This window comes from Corvus cornix, chromosome 15 (genome assembly GCF_000738735.6).
Source record: "Corvus cornix cornix isolate S_Up_H32 chromosome 15, ASM73873v5, whole genome shotgun sequence".
Classification (NCBI taxonomy): domain Eukaryota; kingdom Metazoa; phylum Chordata; class Aves; order Passeriformes; family Corvidae; genus Corvus; species Corvus cornix.
The window spans coordinates 10,352,018-10,375,585 of record NC_046345.1 but is presented as its reverse complement, the minus strand read 5'-3'; the positions used below and the strand labels follow the sequence as shown (position 1 = coordinate 10,375,585).

The window sequence follows — 23,568 nt, the reverse complement described above, 5'->3', positions numbered from 1 at the left end:
TGCCCCCAGAAACTCTCTGAAGTTTGAGACACAGACGCTATCTCTGCAGCACGAATTCCGCGTTTGTTAAGACAGTATCCGATGGAGACAATATTGCTATTCGAGAAGGATGAGCAGGGCCCTGAAAACGCGAAAATGCTGGGGGATGAGATTACAGCCTCCAATCTCAGAGAGCGCATTTTGTTGTTCCCAGACCTGAACGGAGAGGCACTTCCAGTGAAAGCAGTTTGCCACCAGGCGGGCCGGGCCGGCATTGCTCTGAGCGCCGGAGATACAGCCCTCCCATCTCATCGTGACTCATGCTGGTATCCGTGCCCTCTCTCTGCCACCCACCACTGCAGCTGGGAAAAGTAACAGAAAGAAAGGTGAGAGACGAGTCTTTGGCAAGTGACCTTTGATTCTAAATCAGAGTGGAATGGAGGTTCTTAAAACTCACTACATTTAGGACCATTACCTGAAAGCCAAAGCTTTCTGCTCCCACAAGCATTTCTGTGCACAGTCCATATAAACCCGAGCTTGCTTTTGCACAACAAACATTCTTTTTCACCGTAGTGTGTCAACTTCCCCTCTACTGAACTCCACCTCTACCAGCTTGCTGCAATCATTCAAATTGTGCTAAACAGAACAGCGACATGATCCAAAGTGTCACATGTCACTGCTGCACACCCAGCAGGAGAGGAGTACTGGGCAGCCAAGTCAGGTTACAGGAGTTCTGGCCTGACCTCCACCTGTCCCACCACTACTCTGAAACACCCTTCTCTTGGTGACTGGATACTACCACTTTATAGACTTTTTTTTTTTTTTTTTTTTCAGAGATAACTTTGTAGCATTTCTGCACTCAGAAAATTCCTGGGATGCTGGATCTTTTGTAAAAATGTACCTGTTGAAAATTCCTCAAAATGCTGGATTTAGGCCTGGATTTTTAAAGGTGATCAGCTATTTTCTAAATCAAGCTCTAGGCCCTCAGGTCAGCTTGGGGAAAACCCACCTGAAGCCCTTTCTGCAAGGCACAATAGTGAGTACAAGAGGGGTTTCCCATGCCATGGGTCAGTAATTCAGACAGAGCTCCAGAGCCAGAGTTGACTGTTCACTCATTTTCCACACACCTTTGTAAAAACACATGCTGTCAGGAGGACTGCAGTCATCACAGTGATAATAACCATCACATATTGCACAGTTAAACACATTTCATACAACTACATCAAAACATTATTCACAGTACTCTTAAAATATCTAGGTTTCTTTCAATACCTGCCTGTCTTCCCTCAACTAAAAGAAATTATTCTTCTGGAATATTTTGTGTCTTCCAGCAGTCACTCCTAATTTACATTTAAAGATGTGAATCAGACCCACTAGACTCCTGATACACCTCATACAGAGATTAATCACAGCTGTTGGAATTATAAAGACTAAGACAGACTCATTTTAAATCAGTCTATCGCAGACTATAATGAACCTCCTACCATGCTCAGGTTCAGGACAGACTCAAACCCCATTTTCAGTTGCTCTCCATGAGCCCCTTGGAGCTCCATGGGTAGGACAAGGTGCACTTGGGACAGTTATGCTAAGAGTTGCCACTACTGCCTTCTCCAAAGAGCATTTTCCAGACCGTTGGAGGAGTAAGGGTGTCAGAGAGAACTAGGGAGAAGCAAACCTTGGCTGCTCTCACCTCCTGCTGAACACTTGTATGTTGTGTTTTGAGGCTGCTGCAGCAGCAGCACATCTCACAAATTTGTTTTATTTTAGAGAGAATTTTTCCTCATCCTAGACAGATGTTTTCTTGTTTTGCTGATTCTTTGTTTTCTCTCATCGTAAACATTAGTGTCTGTTGCTTACTTAAAGTTCTTTTTGCTACAAACAAGAGTAGTTTTGCTTACGTAGCTCCCACTACAAATTTGCTTTAGGATACAGAACTTAATCTTGGTTTCATCACTGAAATATTGTACAAAATAATTCTCGGATCTTCTGTTCCCCCCAAAAAACACATGCAAATTACTTTTAAATTAAAAGTCTGATATATTAGATGTCCCATAAGCCCGAATCCAAAGGATGAAGGTGTGGAAAGGCAAAATCTACCTCCAGTGTGGATTTAGCAAAGCAGGTGTGTGTGCACATGGCAAGCCCCAGTGGTTTGAGGGCTGTTTTGTACAAAATGAATCATGTCCATGATGACAGAACAGTTCTGCAGATACACACAGTACCACCTGGGAATAACTTCTTTCAGTATGGAAGCAAAGCTGTCCTTAAAATTATTTATTAAATAAAATAATATTAAAACAAATTACTGGAAGAGCTAATTGTAATTAAAAAATAAAATAAGAGAAGAACAGAGAAACCAAAGCACTTTTAACAGTTTACAGTGCCCAGATACAGTAAACAACTGTAGCAGTATTTTCATGCCAAAGTGTGTTTCACAACAGCCTTCCAAGGTTCTGGCTATCTTACCGTTCCTTTATGCCATATAGTAAATTGGACACAAGCCCTGCTCTACGTGAAAAAGGGTAAAGAAATCCTGCTCCCCAGTAGCAAACACAGCTTCCCACCATCTAACAGCCATGCCACACTGCATGCCTTGGTCTTGGCAAAAGAGAAGTGACCAATTCCATGGGACCAAGGTGTGCACATTACCAACAAACCTCCTCCTTCCAACAACAACTGAACCTTATTTGGAGTAAAACACAATTCCTTCATGTCATTCTTCTCAGACCAGCCCCTACCACTGTCCTTCACAACAGCTAAGTTTCTTTGCTTTTCTGCTGTTACAGTTTCTACATCCACCATGGGAACCCTCTCATTTTGCTTGATGCTTTAAGTGCTGAAAAATGTACTCTATACCTACACAGCTTCTGCTAAAAGTCAAACAGCTAACCATAAGGCTCCAATAAAGAACTAAAAGAGAACCTAGATATTTGTTATTTTTTTCCTGGAAATCTTGTCTTCATTCAAGTGATGTTAATTTTTCAATAGAATCATCCCAGGAATACATGTAATTAAAAACACATTCGTGGTAACAGAACTGCCCCACTTGAGGGGCCCCTTGATCCCCTCATGCCTGGGACATCCCCACAGCTCTCCCTGTCTTCACATCCCCAGGACTTCTCACTCTCTTAACTACTTATCACTCTCTACTTGACAGGAGGTTGTAGGCAGGTGAGGATCAGCCTCTTCTCCCAGGCACTAGGAACAGGACAAGAGGAAATAGCCTCCAGCTGCACCAGGGGAGGTTTAGCTTGGGCACCAGCAGTCATTTCTCCACAGAAAGTGTGATCAGACATTGGAATGGGCTACCCAGGGAGGTGGTGGAATCACCATCCCTGGAGGTGTTTAAGAAAAAGCTGGACGTGGCACTAAGTGCCATGGTCTGGTTGACACGGTGATATTCCGTCATAGGACGGATACGACGCTCTCAGAGGTCACCACCCACCTAAGCGAGTCTCTGTCTCTGTCACCGCCCCCCGCACAAGCTCCACAAACCCCGACCGGCCTCGCTCCGCCCTCAACACCAAGAAGGCGCCGGCCCGCCCCTCAGGACACCCCGCGCGTGACGTCACTGCCCCGCCCCTCCCGCCCAGGGCGGCGCGTGCGCGCGGGAGGCCCTGTTCAAGGTCAGCGCGGCCGCTGCCGCCGTCGGTTCCGCCCAGCGTGGTTCCGGTTCCGGTGTGCGGACGGGGAGGACATGGCGGCGCTCGGACGGGTGTCCCGCCTGCTGCTCGGCGCCGCTGCCCCGCGCTCCCCCCCAGCGCGCGGCATGGCGGCCGCGGCACACGAGGGCGGCGGAGGTAACGGGGCTCTGCGGGCGGGGGCGGAGCCAAGGGCGCGCGCGGAGCCAAGGGCGCGCGGCGCTGCCCTTGACAGCCGGTGCCCTTCGCTGGGGGAACGGGGCATAGCAGGCGCTTGGTGTGAGCCCCCGCCGGGGCACCAGGGCTTAAACCGTGAGCCCGGATCCCTGTTACAGACGGGGAGGAGACACGCGCTTGAGCGTGGGACACAGCGTTCATTAGCGCCTCGTTAATGCGCTAATTGTATTTAACGTGCTATCAGGTCAGTAATGCTAATGAAAATGGTGATTGTTGTTCTAATTGCTGTCCCGCTGCCCCCGCCCAGCCCGGATGTGGAAGACGTTGACCTTCGTGGTGGCGCTGCCCGGCGTGGCCGTGTGCATGCTGAACTCCTACCTGAACGCACAGCACGGGGAGCACGAGAGGCCCGAGTTTGTGCCCTACACCCACCTTAGGATCAGGACCAAGGTACTTCCACCTGCAATGTTTAGGAGCCCTCGTTTCCTCCATGGCTGCAGAGCTTCCTCTGAGATTGCCACAGCATTTCTTTTTCGTTTGCTACATTGGCTGTGATATCAACTCATGGCTGTTTTTGAGGCAGTAAAAGTTTGTCACAGCTCTGATGAAGTACCCATGGTATTCACAGGCCTTCCCACCCCAAAGTGATCCTCCCAATGTCTTGCTGAAAAGTTTTCAGTCCTAAAGCTGCTGTACTTAAACTAATACAGATCTAAAAGCTAGCAGTGGAGATGCTAAATACTCAAACTTGGGGTCCTCATAATACAGCACAGTTGATCTTTAAGTAAGAGCAAAGACTGTGCTGTTTATAGACTGTGACTCCCAGCCAGCTAAGGGAGACAGTTTTCCAACTCTTGCTTCCTATGTCCTGGGAGCCAGCTTGCTTAATTCACCAGCCTGTTGAGCTGTGTGATCATAAAATTATTTAGGTTTGAAAATACTTCCAAGATGGAATCTAGCCTGTGACTCATCTCCACCCTGTCAACCACATCATGGCACTAAGTGCTACCTCTAGTCTATACCTAAACACCTCCAGGGATGGTGAGCCCAGCAGCCTGGGCAATGTATCCTAACGTTTAACAACCCCTTCTGTGACGAAATTCCTCCTGATGTCCAGCCTAAACCTTCCCTGGCACAGCTTGAGGCTATTTCCTCTTGTTCTGTCACTAATGGCCTGGGAGAATTGATGTTTGAGTCTGTATTGCTCTTGGTTTCTGATGCTTGAGGGATTGTTCAGGAGCTGCCACTGGCTTATTTTCTTTCTTCTTTCAACAGCGTTTCCCCTGGGGTGATGGGAATAAAACTCTGTTTCACAATCCCCACACTAACCCTCTTCCAACTGGTTATGAAGATTAAAACCAAGATCCTGACCACAGCCAGAACTTTGGCTCTCCCCATCTTGAACGAGAAAGTTGAGTGGGATCCATCATTTCATGGGATCATAGTTTCAGAAACTGCATTTCTTCTGTGATGAAGCTGAGTGGTGGTGGTCTCCATGTGTATTTGTGATGGGGTCCTTTAAATAAACAACTCTGGACATGAATTTCGGATTTGACTTTGTTTGTTAACCTGAATTCTTAGAAGTTTTTTAGTTCAGTGTTTGCATAAAGCATTAAGATTTCCCAGAGGACACAATGTATGAGCAAAGGGGGTTGACTGCCTGAATGTTAACATATGTTCCTGTGTCTGATAACACAAACAACGGGAATGCACTTGGCATAGGACATGAATCAATTTCATATTCTTCATGTCTGGTTTAGCTGATGACTCTAAACTCACAGCCAGAACAGATACGTGGATTAAAATTCAATATATACTGAAGCACATTCTCCATCATCAGCTTTTACAGTATTTATTAACAGTCATGAAGGTGGTCTTCTCTTGGTTCTTCTGGCAGACGGAGTGGCAGCAAAGATGTTGAGCTAAGCTCTGCCTTCACACTGTTCACCTTAAGCTCTGAAATTTTCAGGTACATCAGCACATATCTTGCTCACCACTCTGCTTTCCATAAAGCTGCAGTCTGCACCGAAGTCTCTCACACAGGTTTTGCAGAAGAAAACACAATTTTGGCTCTACTGCTTATGTCTGTATAATGTGTACTGTGTCATGCAGAAGCTGCTTAAAGTAGAAGGGATTAATGAGCCAACAGCCTGGGCCTGTGCCAGTACAACCTTAATTTTCAAGTTTTTGCTCGCTACAAGTCAACCATTTCCCAGTTCTTTCTATAACTTCTGTATTTTTTGGACGGTATGAAACTGAGCTCTCTCTCAACTATCATTAATTTGGTTCTTCCCAAAAGGTAGAATGCAGCAGCTGCTTTGGCATCTTGCTGTTGAAAGGAGTGATGGATAGCAAGAGAGAATCTCAGAGTGGGTACTGCAGGATGTCCTTCCCCATGTTTCCATATGATTTTTTTCATCTGCTTACCAGTAAAAGATTGCTGAGAAAAGTTTTGCTGTGTTGAAAGTACAAGGCACTGATGGGCACAGTTGTTTTAAAGCTGACAAAATCACATTACATGTAGCCCTACATGAAGATCACAGAAGAGCAAACTGGTTTTGTGTGTTATTCCTTAAAAAAGAAAACCTACATAATTAACTGTCTTCAGAATGCTATTTATAGATCATTCCCTTAGATCACTGTTTTCATTTATACCTGAGTGACACAGCACTTTGCCAACAGCTTGTTTCTTCAGTGCTATGTTTACCCCCTGTGCTGACACTAGGAGCTCTCTGCACCTGAGAACAGGAGTGTGGCTCACCTGAATATGTGACTGACATAGGAACAACAGCCTCAGGCTGCAGCAGTTCCTGATGCTTTGCACAAGGCCCACAGAACTGTGGGGGTCTGTGAGGGGGCTGTGGTGCAGGCAGGCCAACTATAATGTTTGAGAACTGCACCTTTTTTAGGCTTTTTAAAAAGTAAAACCTTTAAATAATTAGTAGAAATTAAAAGCAGAGAGTGAAGCTTTCTTTTTTCCTCACTCTAATTCTAGAATTAGGAAGCTGACCGATCTTTTGTCCCCAGGCCGTAATATCTTTTACTCTTTCACCTGTGTTGGTGTAAGTAGGGGAGCAAGCTTTGCGCCATCCCTGTCTGAGGATCAAACCACATGAATGTGTAAAGCTAAAGGAGAGAGAATTCAAGTTTGTGGTTGCGTCAGTACCTCAGAAAAGGTTGAAGTAACCTCTGCATTAAAAGTCTTCTCTTCAGCTTCTGAGCAGGCCAGCTCTGTCACTCCTAGAGGTCACAATCAGACTCTACTGCACAGTTACCTACTTGAACAAAATATAACCTGGTTGTATTTATTTTAGCCAAGCTGTTGCAGGTCCAGTAGTGCTTTTAAACCATCTCTCTTGCTGACACAGAACAGTGCTTAAGCCCTTCAGCTTTCAGGATCACATGAAACCAACTTCACCAAAATTCAGCAGCATAGAGATGACACAAAGTATATCAACTCCCTCCATATTCTTCTTAAACACTTTCAAGTGTTATATAAATAAGCAAAAGAAATCAGCCACAAAGAAACTATCTCAGCCCACTCCAACCCATTCCCCCATTACATTCAGTAGGAAGTTAGTTCACATGGATTTTTAAGCCATTAGATGCTGAACCACCAACAACTTTCACTGGAAAGGAGGCAGCAGTTAGCACATGATCCAGTCTTTTTTTTCCTTTTAACTGTTTGTTTTCACAAGCAGAGAACATTTCTCACTTCCTATAAGGGAGTTAACAAAGGTCTTCTCCAGGTGGCATCCACGGTACACCTGGTGATGGTGCTTAGTCCAAAGGCTTGTATTAGTGACTCCACCCGTACAGCCAACATCAAGAGGAGTTTTCAGTTTTTCCTTTACTCGGGCCCATGAACTCCAGGCCCTCAATGGGTATGTCCTTCTCCTTGATTGCTTTCTGAAAAGAGGAAAAAAGAATACCAAATAATTCAACTTGACGCTTCGTTATAGGGCTACATGATGTAATCTTTGGTACAAAACACAGAATCACAGGATCAATTAGGTTGTAAAACACCTCTGAGATCATTGAGTCCGACCTATGACCCAACAGCATCACGTCAACCAGACCATGGCCATGCCCAGTCTTTCCTTAAATGCCTTCAGGGACACTGACTCCACCACCTCCCTGGGCAGCCCATTCCAATGTCTGATCACCCCTTCTGTGAAAAAATTCCTCCTGATGTTCTACCTAAACCTCCCTGGTGCAGCTTAAGTCTATAACCTCTTGTCCTATCGCTTGTTGCCTGAATAGAAATTATCTAAAAAGAAATGACCTAGAAAAAGTAGTCTTAAAGCTGGTTTGAATAAAGCTTCAGTGTTAATGAAGGACGTACTGAGAACTCACTGAACTATAGTCCGGATCGTATAACAGAAACGTGCTGCAGCCTCTACAGAAGCAGCCTTAAGAACTTACGTACAATAAAATTAGGAGACACCTGTAAAATATTCCATGTCATGACCGACAAAGGGCGAGATAAACCCAGAGCTGCGTGTCGGGGTCACTGGTGAAGGCTGAGGCTGCTCCTGGGGTACCAGCACGCCGGTAAGAAGGGTCAGAGCGGGGGAAGGACGCTCGGGCAGGGAGCGAAGGGGGCCCGGGGCCCCGGGGCCGGACGCACCTGCACGCAAAGTTGGTAGCGCTTGAAGAGCTGCCCGCAGGGGTCGCCGGCGCTGTCGCCCTTGAGGAACTTCTCGGCGAACCAGCGGTTGAAACACTGGTCGTACTCGCGCTTCAGCTCCGTGCACGCCTCGCCCACGCTGTTCATCGCGACGGCCGCGCCGGGACGGGACGGGCCGGGCGCGCCGCCGAGTGACGCGCGTCCGGCGCGCGGGTGACGCCACGCGCGGATATGTGAGGTCACGCGGCGGTGGCGCAATGCGAGCGCTGTCCCTCGAGCGGTGGCTCCGCGCCTGGCGGCCCTTCCGCGACGCCCCTCACGCCCGGCGAGGTGGCACAGCGGGCACCGGCCGCAGGTACCGCCGCGGAGCCGGTTTGCCCCTCGCGAGGCAGGACAGTAGAAACAGGATAAAACAAGGGTTAATTTTCCACGAAAGTAACAGGAACCAGCGGGTCCCTACCAGTAGGTTGGATTTGATGACCTTAAAGGTCTTTTCCACCCTTAACGATTTTAGGATTTTTTGGTAAACTCTGGGTTTGACGTATAATAAGTTATTACTTAAAAGAAAGTAGCACTATTAAACTTGTTAATTTCTGACTTTTTTGTCCATATTGGTGCTTTTGTGCAGCAGAAAGTGTCGGTGGAAGTGCTGGACCACTTGGAGCACCTGGCCCTGGTGGATTTCCAGGATTCGGAGGCCGTGGAGCGGCTGCAGAAAGCTGTCCAGTTTGCTGATCAGCTTCGTGAAGTAAACACCGACGGCGTGGAACCGATGGATTCAGTGCTGGAGGACAGGTGGTGTATCACAGCAGTCTCCTTTTATCTGTTAATGCATCAAGCTGTTAGCTTTTGTGACCTTTTTTCCCTGGGAATCATGATGCATGTGGCCACTTTGCTCAGAATGTCTTACTGTGCTTTTGTGGGGGATAAAGTTGTCACTGGGACATGATTTTTATGTGTGAGCAAAGTGAAGGTGAACTTCAGTTCTTTAATCTGTGTTAATTGTCACCCTGCTCCCCAAATACCTGCTAGTGGCATTCTTGGGTGCTTCAAAATGTTCCAGTACTTTTCGAAGTGTTTATTTAAGAGACCAAAACCAGGTTTAGACATAAGCCACCCTTCCTACCTCATATTTACAGAATAGCTGAAAGACAGCCAGTAACCTTTGTCCTTCAGATGTCTGTATCTTAGAGAAGATGATGTGACAGAAGGCAACTGCACCAAAGACCTGCTGGAAAATGCCAGAGAGAAAGTAGAGGAGTACTTTGTAGCTCCACCAGGTATTGACTTTCTTACAAAAATCTCTTAATCTCACCTGAATTAACCTGAAGAATATAACCTGCCATAGCTGCATTTACTTTCAGAAATACTAGTTAATAATAGGGAGTACTAAAATAAATTGCTGTAGCCATCTATGTAAAATAATGTGCAATTTATTGGTCCAGAAGCAGTACAGAGGCTGACCTGATTCTGAAGTTCTGCACATGTTGTGAAATTCCTTAGAGGAAGTCAGACAGGACTTACTTTCCTGACTTTCTCAGGATATTTAAGCTGCCTGTACATGGAGTAAACTGGAGAAGCACTTCCGTGCCAGAGTGTCCTGCCCACAAGGTAACTTACAGCTGGTCCCACACAACTTGTTTTTTGTTTTCTCTCAGGTAACATCCCTTTACCAAAGCTGGAAGAATGAGACACTTTTCTGCAGGGCTTTTAGTGACAGCCCAGAGCCCAAATGCCCTTTCAGTATTTTATTTGGGAAAGCAAAGTTTTGTGCAGTCACAGCTGAAACACCCTGGCACACCTTTTGGTCAAAAGAGCACTTGCAAGACAGAAGAATGAAGATGTTAAAGTCTAGTAGTGCTGCTGAAATATTCAATGTCTGTGCAGCTGGAAGGCAGCATGGCAGATGACCTTGGTGCTTTTATTTGGCAAAGTGAATTTGCTGTCTGGAGGTGAGAACAAACCCTTGTCCCACTCTGTGCAATTACTTCATTATTTGTTTAAGCATCCATAATATAGTCACATATATGCATAAAACATGTAATTACTATGATACCTGAATTCTTTCAGTGGTATTAAAATAAAGCCTTTGTTTAACACCACTAATCCAATCCTCTGCAAAGCTGTAACACTGTATTATTGCTTTAGTGTCAGACTTGTCAAGATTCAGACCCTGCAAATGCTGAAGTTTTACCAATATACAAGCTCAGCCTAAAAGAAATTTATAATGTGTATATAAATCATAACAAGGAAAGACTATCAATCAATCAATATGATTGATACCACAATCATATTAGCAGATAATTCCCGCTTTGAGAAGTTCCCCCTTGTTCTATCCATTTTGGCCTCCTCCTTTGACCACCAGAGAGAATGGGGACGATATTATTTACATAGAAGAAGGAAGAGGAATTTGAAAGTGAACTGCATGGCTGCAGGAGCTTTTAACCCAAAATAGCATCAAGTAACTATTTAAAGGCAACAGCTAAACCAACAATTTGGACAAGATGATTCCACATTCCCAATGCAGCACAGGCCAAACTTAAAACTGCCAGTTCAGTACTGCTCCCACACACTCCAGGGAGAGAACAGACTGCCTGATGCTTGTTCCCTGCAGCCCAAACTGCATTTGAAGTGGAAAACACACATTTCCTTAATGAAGGGGTTTGATGCAACTACACGAGTAAGGGCATTGCAACCTTGACTCAGACACCTGCAACCACCAAAACAGAAAAGCTCACAGACGGCGGATGAGCTGCCTGTGGGACAGGGCGAGTCAGTGTCTTAGTGGGTCTAATGTGGTGGTGCTCAGCCCCACAGGATGGTGCTGAACCCCACTGGGCCCTGGCTGCACTTTGAGAGAGGGAGAGACACCCCTCATGTGCTGGTTCACCTGCATTCACTGCAGGACTCAGTAAATGGATCCAGTTTCTCTGGAGACCATGGAGATAACCTCACTTAAACCTGCTAACGTTTTTCCACCACCACAAATCTGTACATATAAAATTGGATTGGAAGCCCTTGCATATAAATCCCAGGTTTACAAAGAAAATTTCAATGTAGGGATTGCTTCACTTTTGTGAAAAGAAAAAGAAAATGGAAATTGTTTTATTGCTAATAATGATTATTTTATGTTTTGGTATTAACTAGGAGCCCCAGTAAAAATCTTTATTAATACAGTGATACATTGTGCAAGACAGACTAAAAAAACAGCTCACGCGAAAAGTGCTTACAGTCTAACCTCCATCTGTGAGAGGAATCTCATATGCCTTATCCATTACCCAGATTTCTTAAGCACCTCCTCTACCCCAGCTATCATCTCCTGTGTTTGTTCTGCATTTCCCTGCAGCTCTGTCCTGAGGGAAACTGTAGTTTTATATTCTTGATTAACAAGTAGGACTCTAATGTCTCTCTGTAAAGCCATGTATCTCAGGCTTTAATGTTTCTCATTAATGACGTATCTCACCCACACTGACGTTTCCTGCAGTCGTCATTGCAATTGTTCCTTCAGCAAACCATTTCTTAATAAATGCAGAGAAACTTGCCTGCAGCTACCAAACACAACCACCTCCTCAGAGATTCATGGGTATTTCTGAAGTTCAGTGTAAGCACTTGGAAGATTGTTAAATGGTTCCATTCTGTCAGCACAAAACTGTCCAATACTCAAAGAACAACTGCAAATGCTGCAGATACTGAACACAGTTCTGTAAATTACTTACTTAATGTGGCCGCAAGACCATTCAAAATTTCTTCAGATTTCTAGCACACAAAGTTGTGAACTGTATCTCTCCTAACTGGAATGCTAAAATCTGGGAGTCAGGAGTTACTCCTGAGATACTCTAGAGTGACAAAAGTATTACATTATCCAGTTTCAATATTTCTGGGGGCAGTATATTCTTCTGAGTGTTGCAGTGGGGATACTGCAACACGCATATATCAAACCAGGAGTCCCGTGGAAAGGAAATATATATGGACAGACAGATTCTTGCTAGCTGTTTCAGAGATGTTTATTTCTCCAGCCGCATGGCCGGAGCTCTGCCCAGGAACTGTTCCAGTCACCGGACCAAGGGTCCTTCTGCCCGCGCAGGGAACACAAACCAACCAATGGGAACGAGGCTGAGCAGGGGCAGGGAAGCCCCGTGTCTGTGCCCTCAGGGCCCCTCTCCCAGGGCTACACAGCAGGGGAGGGACCCCAACACCTCACCCATTTTATTTTAATAAAAGGAGAATGAAAACAACTGGATAAACATAACAAGAACAGTTTCAAAACAAAACAAGCCACCCTCCTGAGTCTTTAAATGTCCAAACAGATTCTGTGGAACATCTTAGGGCTGACAGAAGGGAGACAGGACTCTCTGAGCATGCTTTGTGGGGAAACTGAGGCAGGAGAGGGTTTAACTTCTTCCCTCCCCCTTTTCATCCCCCACTCGGCATTGGAAAGGGATTTTGGGGAAACAATTGGCAAAAGCATGGTTTTGTGAGGGAAACCATGGATGAAAAAACAGATTGGGAATACACTGGGGGTAATAGGACATAGGGTAAAAGGGAAAGGTGGGATTAGGAAAGGGAGACTGTAGGGGGGGTTTACAAGGGAGATATTGTCTAACATGACTACGATTTTTAGCATATATACTGCCTTTTACAGGAACACCATCAGGCCCAGTGACCTGCGATGCTTGTAACCCTTTTCTCCCTAGTACAATATTAAATTCCACCACCTCTCCATCTCCCAAGCTTGGGATGCATTTTTCAGGGTTATTCTTTTTAATAGCAGTTCTATGCACAAATATGTCTTGCTGGTTGTCACACCTTGTTATAAAACCATAATTTTGCTTAACATACCATTTTACTATCCCTAAGGTCTTAGTTACTATGATCTTTTCCTTTTTCCGAGTGGCTGCTGTTTTCTGTCTCGCTGCGTCTTTGCTCTCTCCTTCAGTCGCTCCCATGTTGGAATTGTCGGGGCTGCTGGTGCCTGCGCGCTCTTCCCGGGGTCGCGTTTGGGGCTGTGCGGGCCGGGCCGGGCCGCGCCGCTCAGTTCTCCGTGCGTCGCCTCCTCTGGTCGCAGCTTCGCTGCCGCTGCCAGGTGCTGTACCCACGTCTCGGCTGGGCCCCCGAGTGACAACCCCCCCGCACTCCGCTCCAGCGCGTGTCTCGGCTGGGCGCGGCTCCGTTCTACCGCCACCACCACCAGCTGCCGCCCGCACGCCGCCCGTCTCGGTCGGGCATTCACGGGGCTCGCTCCACCACGCACTGCGCAGGGCCAGGCGGGCACCGCCGGGTCCCGCCGCTCCCGCCGCGCCTCGCTCCGCCACCGACACTGCGGCTCCCGTGGCTCCGCCCGCGCGCGGGAACTGCCTCGCTGCTGCTCGCAGAGCGCTCGGTGCACGTGGCCTGGGCCGCACGGTCCCTGCGCCAGGCTTCCCTTCGCCAAGACACAGCTGACATTGCTCAACAGTCTCGGTAACTAAATAATATTCACGAAAATATTCTTCCATCGGCATATATTTTGACTCCAATATTAACTGTGTCCAAACGGTTTTCCAAAAGCCCTTCGTAAGAATTAAATCCCAAGAAACACAGAAAAAGTTCTTAAACAACCATGCCAGGAAGTGTTTCAGTTCTTTTTGAGCTTGAATCAAGCTAAAATTTACAAATCGTTGTTCAAGAATCATTTTAAGATAAATGTCCATATGCGGCTCTGAGAGCCAAGAGTCTTCCCACGGTTCCTCCATAGTTTAGATATGGAATAGCAAAGCAAAACCAAGAAGAGGAATCCAAAGTTTCCAGGGTTTACTCACACAAATCAGTCGCTTAGGGATCGGGGATCATTCTGCTCTCAATTCTCCACCAGTATGTTGCAGTGGGGATACTGCAACACGCATATATCAAACCAGGAGTCCCGTGGAAAGGAAATATATATGGACAGACAGATTCTTGAAAGCTGTTCCAGAGAGATGTTTATTTCTCCAGCCGCATGGCCGGAGCTCTGCTGAGGAACTGTTCCAGTCACCGGACCAAGGGTCCTTCTGCCCGCGCAGGGAACACAAACCAACCAATGGGAACGAGGCTGAGCAGGGGCAGGGAAGCCCCGTGTCTGTGCCCTCAGGGCCCCTCTCCCAGGGCTACAGGGCAGGGGAGGAACCCCAACATCTGAGGTTGCCTTAGAGTTTGCGAAAGCAAAGGGTTGCTTGCAGTTATGCTACTTTTGCTCTGAATGAGATTGAGCAGGTAACTACACTGTATGAATATGAAAAATATATACATTTCAAGTGAGGTAAATGCTCTTGAGGTGTTTTGGTTTTATTTTTTTTTTTAATTTCTACAAGGAAATCTGAGTCCTACCAAGCAGTATTTGAAAATTTATTTTAAGTCATCCTGTGCTGTTTGCTATAGACATGGTTCAGAGTCCTATTATTAACAGATCACCAGCTGTGGAAGACTCCAACAGCAATGTTCTATCTGCTGACAAGAGTGTAAGTAGAAAGTGCCCCAGGGAGAGTGAAACTAAGAAAACAGACCAGTGGGGACCTACCAAAACATCTTGCTTCATTTAAACAAAAAAAGAAACCAAAACAAAACCAACCCAACCAACCAACCAAAATAACCCCCAAACCAAACACAAACAAAAAAAGGCAAGAGTTGCAGAAATAGTGAGGTCTGCAAAAGATGGTGTAAATGTCTGATAGATTTGTTTCACTAAAGGAATAAAGTTTGCAGCTGACTTGATCATACCCAGTAAATATGGGTCAGAGATTTCGATCAGAGGTCACTGAATTGAAAACACACAACTGAAAACAGACAAGTGAACAGGACAGATGATCAAGTGTCATTTACAAGCTATGGAACTCCTTCCTTCAGCATGGGTGGGCTTCACTCTCAGTAAAGGGCATATTACTGAAACAGCTACCCCAGGTAATATCCCAGTATTCTTTCAGTAATATCACATACTATTGAAAGGGCTATTCCCAACAAGAGCTTGTTTCAAAGAGAAACAAAGTCTGTTGCAGAGATAATTGGTTAACGTCAGCATTTCTGTGATCCAGGCTGGGGCAAGTAATAAAGTGGCTTTTGGGGCCCATATATCAGCTATGGAAAGGTATTTTACAGGAGCTGGTGGACACATTACAATGCCTTGGAGACTGAGCATACTTTAAGGAACAAGTTTTTTACCCAGGATCACCTGCTGATGTCACACAGAATCACAGAAATAGATTGGAAAAGACCTCTGAGATCATCGAGTCCAACACCACCATGTCAACCAGACCACGGCACTCAGTGTCATGTCCAGTCTTTCCTTAAACACCTCCAGGGACAGTGACTCCACCACCTCCCTGGGCAGCCCCTTCCAGTGTCTAATCACCCTTTCTGTGAAGAAATTCCTCCTAATGTCCAACCTAACCCTCCCCTGGCGCAGCAGACGAGTAGCACGGGAGCCAGGACTGAAGCTTTGCATACACAGCCCAAATCTACGTGATCATCCCAAAACATGCGCCCTGTGCTCCCGTTACCTCCCCGCATCCCGCCGGTCGCCAAGGGAATGGACGCGGCGCGAGGCATCCCGGGCCGCAAGACAACGCTGCAGTAAAGGCCTGCCGGGCGCCGCGCCGCAGCCAATGGGCGCTCGGGGGGCGGTGACGATAGCCAATGGCTGGCGGCCGGCGCGCAGGGGGCGGGGTTGAGGCGCTGCGAGGCGCGCACGGACCAGAGCGCAGCGTCGTTCGCTCCGCACCGCGCCGGTCCCGCAGCGCCCGAACGGTGAGGGACGGGGCGCGCACGGCTCCGAGAGAGACTCAACCATTCCGGAACCCGGGGACCCCGCGTGTCCTGGCGGCTCCCCGTGCCTGGGCTCTTCCCCGGCCGCCGCCTCCGATTTTTCCGCATCCCCGGCAGCTGCCGGCGGGACCCTGCAGCCACGCGGGGCTCCGAGCCCTTGGCCGCGCGTGCCGGGCTTTCTTCGCCTCCCTCAGAGGAGGGAAGGGCCGTCGGGGCCGGGCGATGGAGCGCCCGCGCTCTCTCGCGGAGCTCCCGGCCGGAGCGGGACTGGGGAGGGCGGAGATTGCGGCGGTGCTTGTGTCGCTGCCGGCCGGAGAGCGAGTGCTTAACATGAGCCGGCGTTTGAGCCGCCGCTGCTCGGGCTGTGCCCGTGCCCAGCACACTCGGCCGACGCTCCCCGGCCACGGCGGTGGCACCGCGCGGCGCCCGAGAGCGCGCTGGGAATGAGCTTTGAGGCTGCTTGGCAGGTGGTTCTGGCAGGCGCTCCTGCAACTCTGAATTTCCTTCTTCTTTTCTCCAAGCAGGCAATCATGAGTGATCGAAAGGCAGTGATCAAAAATGCGGACATGTCAGAAGAAATGCAGCAAGACTCCGTAGAATGTGCTACTCAGGCCTTGGAGAAATACAACATTGAGAAGGACATCGCTGCTCACATAAAGAAGGTAGATGTTGGCTTGTAATGTACTCATGATATCTCTATGCGCATGAAAAATCAATTGGGGAGAAGGCTGCTAGGCAAGTAGCTCCAGAGAAACGAGTTCTAGAGGCACTAGATAATCAACTTAGACTTTCTCTCTTTCTCTTCCTTTCCCCACCCTTTATGTGGACCTTTCTAGGTCCTTCTGCTTTTCTCTTGTAGTGCCTTACACCTTCTCTGCCACTGTCCCATTGTCCACGTGAGGACAGAGTGGCAGCTGACTTTCCCTGTGACTGATGAGCTGGTAACAAGACATAGGCTCTGTGCAGCCTATTTAAAGAGTGGTGGTTTGCCAACCATGTAATAAGTGTGTTTGGTTTTTTCCCTTTCCCACCACATGTAAGACAAGCTGTTCATGCTAACGCTGAACAGATGGTTCATAGCTTACAGTTCGTCACATTTTCTCTCTTCACTCCTACTGAGAGCCTGACTGAGGTGCAAGTAACTGAAGGGTTTGGTTGAGCAGAACAGAAACTCCCATGTCCTCACAAAAATATCTTCAGATGACAGCTCTTAGGTACTGGAGTATAAATCTACTGACTGCATGGGTTTGCTCACTGTAGACCTGTAAACAGGAGTTTATTTATAAGTTGTAGCAGGCTCCTGACAACAGTGTGTCACAGCATCATCTGATGACCAGGTGTCAAGGTTGTGGCAGAGAATTTGCCATTAAGTGTCCTTTCAACATCCTTATTGCAAAAAACAGCTAATGAAGTCAAAATACCAGTTTTGTTGGAGATTCTGAACAAGCAGTGAAGTTCTTAGAAGTTATGGTTTGAGATCATGGCATGACTTTAGGGGAAAAGTTACTTCCCCAACCATATGTTTTAAGCTTATTCCTGCTCTTCTTGGAAGCACTTTTTGTTTTAATATGACTAAGCAGCAAATGAGTTATAAAGTGACAGATGATCCTTGTACTTAAGAACATATGCTGCTCCTTAATTGCCTTCTTACCAAAGTGATACTTGTTAACAAGTGACAAATCATTGCCAAAAAACCCCCCCAACTGTTAGACAATATTAGTATAATTACCATGAAAATGCTGAGTTTCTAATTCTCTCTTCTGTAGGAATTTGACAAGAAATACAATCCCACTTGGCACTGCATCGTGGGAAGGAACTTTGGCAGCTACGTGACTCATGAGACCAAGCACTTCATCTACTTCTACCTCGGCCAAGTTGCTATTCTTCTTTTCAAGTCTGGCTAGAACCGTGGACTGTTACTGAAACTTGCACCTGGGTACAGGACTGCACACTGACTCCCACCTTCAGCCTTCCTGATCTTCAGGTCTTTTGTTGTATCGTTAATAGTCAGGGATTTTGCTGTAGCAGCTGGTATTTTCATTGTGGCTATAGAAAAAAGCAAAAATATCTTCCTTGTATTTATTTTCTTTCAAAAGACGGCTTCTTTGCTAATAAAACTGTTGGAACAAGTTTATCCCTTTGCCCTCTTGCATTACTCTCTTTATTACCTTGTGAATGACGGATGAACATCCCCACCTCTATTCCCAAATCCATCCTTTCTTAGCAAACCTTCTTACAAGACTGATTTAAGTGGAAAAAAGTTCATGCAGAGCCCTTTTATTTCATAAGACTTTCCATTTGCCTTTGAAAGAAGTAGAGGAGTCATGGGAAAAAATCCCTAAACTCCACATGACAAAGATAATAACAGCTTCATAGAAGTCCATAGTTACTTCATAAATCCAAGTTACTTTTCGCAAGTATAATATCCTCCTTAAAGCTTAGTAAAAAGAAAGGCATCGTATTTGAAGACTAATCTGTCTATTTCTGTATCCACACCCACTGCCAACTTGCTTCACTTGTTAGCATTGCTCAGTTTTGGCCATGTCTTTTACATTGCACTTGAAGGGAAATGCAAGTGTAAGAAACACCACTGGAGTCACTCCACAGGTTTCTTGGTGGGGATAGGTAACTTGTGTTCTTCTGAGTTTGGCTGGTGAGCAAGTATCTGCTGCACAAGTTCTTGGAACTCCTCTTGATGCCATTAAAATTCCACAGCTTTCATAACCTTCATGAAAATTATACTTTTGGTGTTTTGCTACACAGACTCACAGTTTGAAACCTGAGTGAATGGCAACAATGCCAAAGTTTAAATTCTCATAATCCACTTTGAAAAAGCCTACATCTTCTATCATTGCCTTCAGCTCCTCCTGAAAAATAAGTGCCATAATTATTAACAACCTGAAGGCCTGTAAACCAGCTGGCCACAAGATTATGCTGGAATTGTGTTTTGTGTGTTAATGAATTAGGGGAAATACTACCTTACCTGAGGGGGGAACTGTCGGATGCTCTCCACAAGATACTGGTAAGACTTCCAGTCACCAGCAATAACCTCACCCAGGACAGGGATAACCTGGAAACTGTAGAGATCATAGAGCCTGCAGAGAGAGACAACAAATACAGATCAATAGAAACAAATTTTAAACCCTCTCCAACATGAGCTGGTCTCTCTGCCACTATGCTATGCAGTCTGTAGCTGATTTTAAAAGTGCACCAAGATGTAGCCTCAAAGTGTCTCCATGTCTTATTCTGAGTACAAATAAGAGAGCCTTGTGACACAGCACAAAGTGTCACCATGTTCCTACCTGGAAAGAAGAGGGTTGCTGACATGACTGAATTCAAGGCAGAGAAATCTTCCTCCTGGTTTCAGCACACGATAGGCCTCTTGAAGTGCCTGAGACAAAGCAGATGAGATAAGTTTGTTTCTATAGAACAGCACCTGCCTATTATCATGCCATGTGATATTATCATGCAGCTCTGATGAACTGAGGGGAATTAAGAGTATCCTGACCGGCAATCTACAATATTTAATGTAGAGAAGGATCTCAAGACAAGTAAAAAAAAAAAAAAAAAAAAAAACAAATAACCAAACATGACACAAACCCAAAGCACAAATACTCTTGCTGCTACATAAATAGACTTTTACAAGGCTTTGTGTCAAAACTGTGATGTCAGGTTTGCAATTTTTCTTTTCTTTCCCTACTCCCATCTGATGAAAGTTTGTTGGCAGAGCTCTTCTAATTACATACCAAACAGAAAAGGGAGAAGGTGACTCACCGACAAGAAACTGAAAATGAAAAAAGGGCATGATAGGTTTTTTTTAATCAAAAGAAAGGATTTTACTGTGAGGCACACCCAAAGGTTCAAAGAAGGAATGATACTGGGTTTCGGATGAGCAATGTGCAAAAACAGGAAGAAGGAGAAGGAAGAAGAAAATCTTTGGCTACTTTGAAAATTCCATCCTGCATTGAAATAGAATACCTAACAAGAATCTGGACAAAATTCTGTTTAAAACTGTATATTCTTTCATACAAGAGCAGAGCAGAGTTGTATTCCAGAACCTCTGAAGGCTGTACATCTGCTTGACTTCAACTGTCCTGTTCCTACAGGATAAAATATAAACACTACACAGGAGCTCTGCTACCAGACTGCTGTATGCATGAAGGCAAAGAGGCTTTGCTTTGGAAGGGTGCAGACAAAGCACCAGGAGAAGCCATCCACATTAAGTTCAAATGCATATGGTTCAAGGTGGTTTGGATCCAAATGCTACACCTTCCACAGGAGCTCTGCCAAGTTTGTAACACACTCCTCCAAAACAGACAACTAGCATATCCAGTCAGGTGTCACCCCCACAGCCAGTCCTTCTCAAAGGACAGAGATGGTTTATAGGGTAAGACTTATCTTAATTAAAACCATACTTGTTCTTTATAGTGAGCTCTGCCACCAGCCAGTGTAAAGACACTGAGCAGAAGTGGGCTGAACAGGTTAGTTCACCAGCAGTGGGGGCAGCAGCCTCCTTCCCACTCTGCTCTGGCAGTTCTGTTGGCTCAGGCAGGGAAACAGAAGGGGACAGGAAGCATTGGACCCCCTGTCAGTGGGATATAGATCAGGTGCTTCAGGAAGATTTGAGATATACACACTACTGCACTGTGCATGTGTATATCCAGCCATGCCATAGGTCAGGAGAAGGTGGGGAATGACTGTAGCATCCAGCCCTTTGCCTTAGGAAGAGACTGTGTGGCTTGCCAAGCTGTAAGGATTGGGTGCAACTGGTATAAATCTACGTTTTTATGGCAAAGGTGGGGCAGTTGATTGCATTCTCTATTCAAAGAAGTTGCATACTACATGTCACTTATTTTAAATGTTTCAGGAGTAGACTAGGACCTTCCTTTATCCAAAGGAGTTCCTACTTTGCTTCCTTTGTAGAATAAAAAATCATAAGGACCATATGTCAGGATACATTCTAGTAACTTACCAAATCAATACGAGTTACATTTCGGATTCCAAAGGCAATTGTGTAAACATCAAACTTATCATTATCAAAGGGCAACTCTTCGGCATTCCCAAGTACCCAGGACAAGCCTGTAGTGAAAGACAAGTCCCAGAATTGAACTCAGACTGCTCCAGAAAGGCTAGAACTTACCCATTCTAGAAGGAATTCATTAGTTTTAAAGTGATATTTAAACCAAATGTTTCCATTTTGCACTTTTGTTGGAGCAAAGACACCTTGACCTATACTCACAAATCTTTCAAGACAGAGTAGTTAATTCTGCAGATCAGCCAAAACACTGTTCCACATAAACACATAGTATGTATGTGCCAGAAAGATTTTACCCAAAACTTGCATTATAGTGGAAAGCATTGTTGGCTGCCATTTGTTTGTGGCAAAGTTGTAAAAAGAAAATCTCTGCTCAAAGTGTAACTATAGACAACTACTAATGTTTTGCCATGCAACACTGACCAAAACACTTAATACATTTTGCTAGAAAGCTTCCAAAGTCTGAGGAACATGAAGAGCCACACTCCCTCCATAAGGACTATCAGTATGTGATGCAGTTGCAGCTGTGTTGCTTCCCAGTCTCCAAAGGATCAAGACCATGTCTATCTGTGGGACATGGATGTCCAGGTTACTGATAAGCCCACCACTCATGTAGACAAAACGCATAATCACTGACTGTGTAACTCATGTTCCTTCTCCCCATGCACAGTTCCCACTCTTGGTGAATGTACACAGGGAAACAGCGAAAAAAAACTCTGCCACTTAAAATTTCTTGCTATCAGGAATGTTACTGCCACGGTACAATGCATTACTTACCTTCAGAGTAGCCAAGATGCTGTGCTTTCTGCTTCCCAACTTTTAACATTTCTCTGTTGATGTCACAGACCACCACTTGGGAATCTCCTAGTGAGTTAAATTTGTCTTTCTGGTAACTCTCAAAAATTTCCTGCCATGACAAATTCTGACGGTGCTTGAGCTTCCTCTGGAGCTGGCGTTCTCGTACAGAGCGAACATAGTTAATGAATCGAAAGGCAATATCACCTGCAATTGTTTAAAAGGAAAGAAACACATTTTGGAATGTTTTCTGACTCCAGGAAGTTGAAACATAAGGCTTTGAACATCCAACTGAGTTAATATTTCTTTTCAGTCATATATATTTATAAAAACACCCCCTCAGACACACTGCATAGACACAGAAAGAGTGTGTGTACATGTATATAAGGGAACTTATTAAAATCAGAGTCCATGACTTTCTACAAATTCACACAGTGTTCCACAACATATCATTGCAGTACTATAACACTCTCATCACCTTAAAGCAAGATATTAAAAAACACTAAAATAATAGCTCTCAACCCTTCTCTGGGAAAGTCAAGTAGAGTCAAGTAGATGCTTCACTAGTTTTAAAGACAGGGAGCTAAGGGGGGGGGGGGGGAACCCCCAACAGGCAACATAATTCTGAGCAGACTCAAACAGCTGAAAAACAGTGTGGCATTGTCATGTGGAACTCACCAAAATTATTTACCTGTTCCCCCAGCAACATCTAGGAGAAGTGTTCCTGGGGAAGGGTTCATTTTATGCATGAGGATATCTTTCCATACCCGATGAATTCCTAAAGTCATTGAATCATTCATGACATCATATTTCTTGGCCACACTTTCAAAGACCTGATAAACTGCAAAGAAAGGACATGGGAATGAGATGCAATTTACTTAAAAATGCTCATGTCGAAGTAAAATGTATCCTTCATTGCCTTGCAGAAGTCTGTCGCTACGTGGAGCTGAAAAATACCACACGAAAACTCATTACAAAATAATATGACTGAATCCTACTGAACCTGTTGCCTGACAAAGGTCTCTGGAGAAACACAGCCTTCCCGAGCTGAAGGGAGTAACAGTGATATTGACTCCCGGTAATGCCTCAAACAAGGGCCCAGCCCCAAACACGTCCCTAGCACCCTGGAGAACGATCACCGGCTGCCCGGGAGCCCAGCTCGGCTCTAGGCCCAGCCTCCCCTCTCCCGCCCCCGCCGCCGCCCTCACTTTTCTCCCTCCTCTCCTCCTCCGTCACGGTCTGGAAGCCGAAGTGCATCTCCGGGCCCCGCAGCCAAACCGCGGCGCGCCCGCAATCTCCCGGCGGGCCGGGAGAGCAGCGCCCAGAAGCGGCACCGCCACAGCCGCACCGCCGCCATCTTCGGGGCACCGGCGGGGCGGGGGCGGCGCGGGCCAGCGCAGGGCGGGAGCCGCGCTCCGGCGAGTGTCTGCTCCTACCGGGGACGTACCGGGGAGCGGCGCGTTCTCCGCAGCCCCACGGGACGCCAGTTCTGCCGGACACGGTCACCGAACCCCCCTCGGTCCCACCGCTGCTTACGG

General features: G+C 46.2%; 5 protein-coding genes across 5 annotated transcripts; 3 read left to right on the top strand and 2 right to left on the bottom strand.

The window, feature by feature from the left end:
* Positions 1-3,619: 3,619 nt before the first annotated feature.
* LOC104688539 (cytochrome c oxidase subunit 6A1, mitochondrial) lies at positions 3,620-5,340 on the top strand. The gene is made up of 3 exons (XM_039561198.1): positions 3,620-3,779; positions 4,105-4,247; positions 5,073-5,340. Exons 1-3 carry the CDS (start codon positions 3,677-3,679, stop codon positions 5,151-5,153), a joined length of 327 nt encoding a protein of 108 aa, XP_039417132.1. The 5' UTR covers positions 3,620-3,676; the 3' UTR covers positions 5,154-5,340.
* A 787-nt stretch (positions 5,341-6,127) lies between these two features.
* TRIAP1 (TP53 regulated inhibitor of apoptosis 1) lies at positions 6,128-8,635 on the bottom strand. The gene is made up of 2 exons (XM_010398066.3): positions 8,428-8,635; positions 6,128-7,706 (listed from the first exon to the last, which is right to left on the bottom strand). The coding sequence occupies exons 1-2, from the start codon at positions 8,572-8,574 to the stop codon at positions 7,623-7,625; spliced, it is 231 nt and encodes a 76-aa protein (XP_010396368.1). The 5' UTR covers positions 8,575-8,635; the 3' UTR covers positions 6,128-7,622.
* Positions 8,636-8,644: 9 nt separating this feature from the next.
* Positions 8,645-11,968, top strand: GATC (glutamyl-tRNA amidotransferase subunit C; the record flags this gene model as incomplete). Its single annotated transcript, XM_010398067.4, has 4 exons — positions 8,645-8,782; positions 9,056-9,222; positions 9,604-9,707; positions 10,086-11,968. Coding segments are annotated over 4 exons (441 nt in total), but the record flags the coding sequence as incomplete, so codon positions are not given.
* A 4,072-nt stretch (positions 11,969-16,040) lies between these two features.
* On the top strand, positions 16,041-18,334 carry LOC104688542 (dynein light chain 1, cytoplasmic). Its single transcript, XM_039561229.1, is given in 4 exon segments — positions 16,041-16,076; positions 16,078-16,182; positions 16,722-16,862; positions 17,967-18,334. Coding segments are annotated over 4 exon segments (420 nt in total). The 3' UTR covers positions 18,105-18,334.
* A 111-nt stretch (positions 18,335-18,445) lies between these two features.
* Positions 18,446-23,405, bottom strand: COQ5 (coenzyme Q5, methyltransferase). The gene is given in 8 exon segments (XM_019285311.2): positions 18,446-19,067; positions 19,184-19,295; positions 19,503-19,591; positions 21,173-21,279; positions 22,013-22,237; positions 22,722-22,871; positions 23,239-23,296; positions 23,298-23,405. Coding segments are annotated over 8 exon segments (933 nt in total). The 5' UTR covers positions 23,388-23,405; the 3' UTR covers positions 18,446-18,965.
* Positions 23,406-23,568: the final 163 nt, after the last annotated feature.